Below are 4,148 nucleotides of genomic sequence, written 5' to 3'. Positions count from 1 at the left end.
ACTACAACTGTTAGAATTTCTATTCATATTCTATAACACTTACTACAAATGGTTAGAATTTCTATTCATATTGTATAACACCTACTACAACTGGTTAGAATTTCTATTCATATTGTATAACACCTACTACAACTGGTTAAAATTTCTATTCATATTGTATAACATACTACAACTTGTTAGAATTTCTATTCATATTGTATAACGTACTAAAACTGGTGAGAATGTTTATTCATATTACAGAACACCTACTACAACTGGTGAGAATATCCATTACTATTAAAGAACAGCTAATAAAACCAGTTAAGAATTTCCATTGATATAACACATCAAATTTAATCAACAATACAAACAGTTAATAATAACTAGCTTTGTAGTGCAAGAAATATCAAGTTTTTAGAAATGCTGTTTGCATAATATGGTTAAAAACTTTGAAGTGGAGAACGTTTCCAGTTTTTATTTTGATACAATAAAACTGCTGAGCTGATAGTGATAGATTTTGTGGTCTGTGCATACTCACTACCATCCTAAAATTCATTATTAACTAAAACATGGATTTTTTTTTTAAATTTCAAAAAAGGAGTATTCAAATTATAACCAATAAAAAAATGAAAGGATAATATTTAGATATTAAACCTAAAGCCATATATCATTAAAAAGAACCCCTCTTTCTACACTGTTATTAATAAAAATGTACCAACTTAAAGGTATTTGTCTACAAACTGTAAATAAAATAATAGTTTGGTTAGGATAGAAGCATTATACTCCTGTCCATTATGTTCTTCCTATACCCTTCATGAATGTATGGCTAACTATCAAAAGTAGGAGTTTTTTCATAATACTGGAAGAGAGGTGGAAGTATCTTATTGAAACAAATAAAGCCATCAAACAAGGAAAATATTTAAATGGTTTACACTTATGGTGTTTTTAAGGATTCTTCTTCCTTGGGTAGCTGAGGATGTAATGTTAAACAATATCAAAGTTCACAGTACTATTACAAAACATGACTTTCTTCTGAATAAAACTTATATGTTTAGGCAGTACACAAATATATTAAAGATCAACCACAGATATTGTATTACATGTTTAATCCATACTAAAAACAATCACCCATACCATGCAGGAACATATATCACAGGCTTGTTTCCATGAGGCACCATCAGGATGTACAGATCCATTAATATGACAACTTTTGCGACATTCACATTCTTCCACTACAGTGAGACGATTCTCTGCCTCCACTAACTAGATGGGACATGAAAGTACAATTTTAGGTAAATTCATAATTTATCAGAATACCACTTGTAAACACGCTGACTGAAAGATCTCCATTTTCTAGTATAATTAGCTGAATCTATTCTATATTCAGCATTTTTAATACATAACTTAGTCTTTTGGAATGTAGGTGAGCAGATTAGTTTTTGTTTTAACAATTAAGTTGATGTTAAAAAAAGAGAAACAGAGTCTTCAGTTGGGAGCTGAAGCATAAATTCACTAATATTCCCTTGGATGAAACTATTAACATTGCCCTTTCTAAGCTCTTTGCAAAACACATTCTTCTCAATGGACTATCAGAATCTGATGTTAAATCTATGCCTAAGATGATGTCTGGACTTACTGGTAACTTATATGGCTAAAACATCATATAAAAAATAAGCTCAAAGTTATTCAAGATGAAAATAAAAGAAAATGTCAATTACTCTGTTTGTCAACTCCCTGAGGTGATTCTCCAAGTGAACCACTGATAACTGGAGTTGATGAAACTGCCCACATGTTGGACATTCTGTTAAAAGAAACAAAAATCACATCTGAATAAATAACACTAGCATAGTAGTAAATTAATACAGTGCTTAATTTTTTCATTAAATATAATTAGATTAAAAGCACAATTGGACAAATGTTTACAACTAGCATGTTGCCATATTTGTGAAACAAAGTACTAACTTATAAGATATGAATAAACAATCTTAACAGTGAATACATTGCTGAAATTTTATGAGTAAAAACACAGCAAATGTAAATTAAATGTTTGTGAGTGTGAGATAATCAGTTACCCAGATATAGAAGGAAGTGGAATAAAATTAACAGCACATTTACAAACCTGTATTCAAATGGGGACACTGCTGGATATACCCATGGGATCTTCCAATTATTTTGACATCCTGTAAATATCCCTAAACAAATATCAATATAAACTTAGTACATCCCTTTGAAGTAAAGTAATGTCAATCAAGTGATCTATTCAATAGAAAAATACAGTTTTTTAATATAACAAACAGCTTGATATTGAAAGACCAAGCTAAAATCTTACTTAGCTTTTTTTTAATTGCTTGAATAAAATCTGAAAGTTAAATCATGTAACTGAATGAATTATCATTATTATGTTTCTCATGCACCTTTAGTCTAAACGGAAAAAAACATCTACCAAAATTGTTGGTAACTGTGTACTAAGTGAAATGCTTAAAAGTCCAGCCATCTCACAAAAAATTAGACGGAAATAAAAAAGTAAGAGGTTTATAAGTTATGGGACATCTAGAGGCTTCTAGGCCTCTTAAGGATGTTCCAACTCCCAACATTTCTTAACTAACAGAAAACTAATAACTAAACCCAATCCTAATACCCCAAGTATCCATCAGCCCTTTTCTTAAACTCCTGTAAAGTTGCAACTAGCATCTACCATTATAAATGGCAATTTATGTATTTACCTCCTTATTACTGAAGTTATAAGCAAAGTGATCATAATGTAATTAAATAGAATTCATTTTTGAATGTAATCTTCAGATAATCAAATGGCACATTAATAAAATATACGAGTAGTTTAACGCTTTACTTACTTAATCCATTCTTGTATCAAAGGTTAAATGTGAGATTCTCTCTCTCATTTTTTGGTAGGATAATAAATGGCAACAAGGACTGGAGAGTTGTTAATGTTACTTCCTTTTTAAAGGGTTTTACAAGATTGTTGTCATATGATTAGTAAAATATATTATTACTAAAGTCTAATTATTAATTAGTAACTTTTTTATTATACATAATTAGATACTAATACTGACTAGTTTTACCATAAGTTTCAGCTGCTAATCTGCTGCCATTTTCAGAAAAGTTTTGATAAGATCTATTTCTGAGATGGTAATGGTCAGGATTCAATCCTAGGTATTCTTGATGAACACTACCAACATAGAAATAGTCCTTCTCAGAATTTCCCTAAAGACAGTGGCAAATTAGCAACCAAAACATTGGATAAGACTAGTTAGTAATGACAGGCAGATTCATTAGTATTGAGGCCCCAAGCTCTAATAGATTTGAATCTTTGGCTATTTGTAAGGAGGAATAAGAAAATCATGAGATTTACACAGTGGGGGGACTTTCTCATTAAGCATACTCATAGTTATTTGTAGTGGAGAAAGTAGAAAGACTAGAACTATAACTTGCTTGACAGGTGTTCAAGTACAGGACAATATAGAGCATGTTGACAGCTTAGTTGTTGCTTCTTAGAAACACTCTCTTTTTTTTTTGTTGTGCATGTAGGAGTGAATAATGTTGCAAACTGTTACTCAGAAGAGCGGCTTAAAAAATATGAAAAACTCCTTCAGAAGTTTACAGTTAGAAATAGATAAGCAGCCCTTCAGAAAACATTCCCACAGGTTTGTTTCCAGAATGAATTACTCAGCAGGATCCAAGACTCAAATGAAAGATTATCAAATATATGGTTAGATCAACAGGTAGAGTTAGGCCTGTGGGATAGTTTTCATGATAAGTATGAAATGTATGCTAGAGATGAACTCCACATTAGGCAGTAGGATATTTCGAAAAGCTCTAAATATATTCATTAAAGATTATTTAAACTAAACTTGCATAATGGCAAGAGAGCTTGGAAAATTGGAAACAAACAAATTGTTAAGATAGCTAGTGCAACAAAAAGATTAAAAATAGATTTACAGCCTAATAAGTTTAATAATTGTTTTAACGATAAATCTCTTAGATTTAAAGATAAATACAGCAGATTCAAGAATAAGCTGTTATTCTAATGTGAGGAGTATGAGGAGCAAAATAGATGAGTTCAGGGCAAAATCTGAAATGGAAGACTATATTATCATAAGAATTATTGAAACTTGATTAGGCTTAGAGAATATTGACAAAAGAAATTATTT

The 4,148-nt window shown here is 30.5% G+C and overlaps 1 protein-coding gene across 3 annotated transcripts in view; it reads right to left on the bottom strand.

The window, feature by feature from the left end:
- The window catches only part of LOC106460731 (protein kinase C-binding protein NELL2-like), a 92,719-nt gene that overhangs the window by 20,438 nt on the left and 68,133 nt on the right, over positions 1-4,148 (bottom strand). For all 3 annotated transcript variants that reach the window (XM_022387507.1, XM_022387505.1, XM_022387506.1), the window contains exons 5-7: positions 2,099-2,171; positions 1,698-1,780; positions 1,114-1,242 (exon numbers count right to left, since the gene is read on the bottom strand). In XM_022387507.1, coding sequence (XP_022243215.1) covers positions 1,114-1,242; positions 1,698-1,780; positions 2,099-2,171 — 285 coding nt within the window. The remainder of the gene's footprint in view (positions 1-1,113; positions 1,243-1,697; positions 1,781-2,098; positions 2,172-4,148) is intronic.

This window comes from Limulus polyphemus, unplaced genomic scaffold (genome assembly GCF_000517525.1).
Source record: "Limulus polyphemus unplaced genomic scaffold, Limulus_polyphemus-2.1.2 Scaffold824, whole genome shotgun sequence".
Lineage (NCBI taxonomy): Eukaryota > Metazoa > Arthropoda > Merostomata > Xiphosura > Limulidae > Limulus > Limulus polyphemus.
The sequence above is the reverse complement of the archived record's forward strand: the minus strand, read 5'-3'. Positions and strand labels throughout refer to the sequence as shown.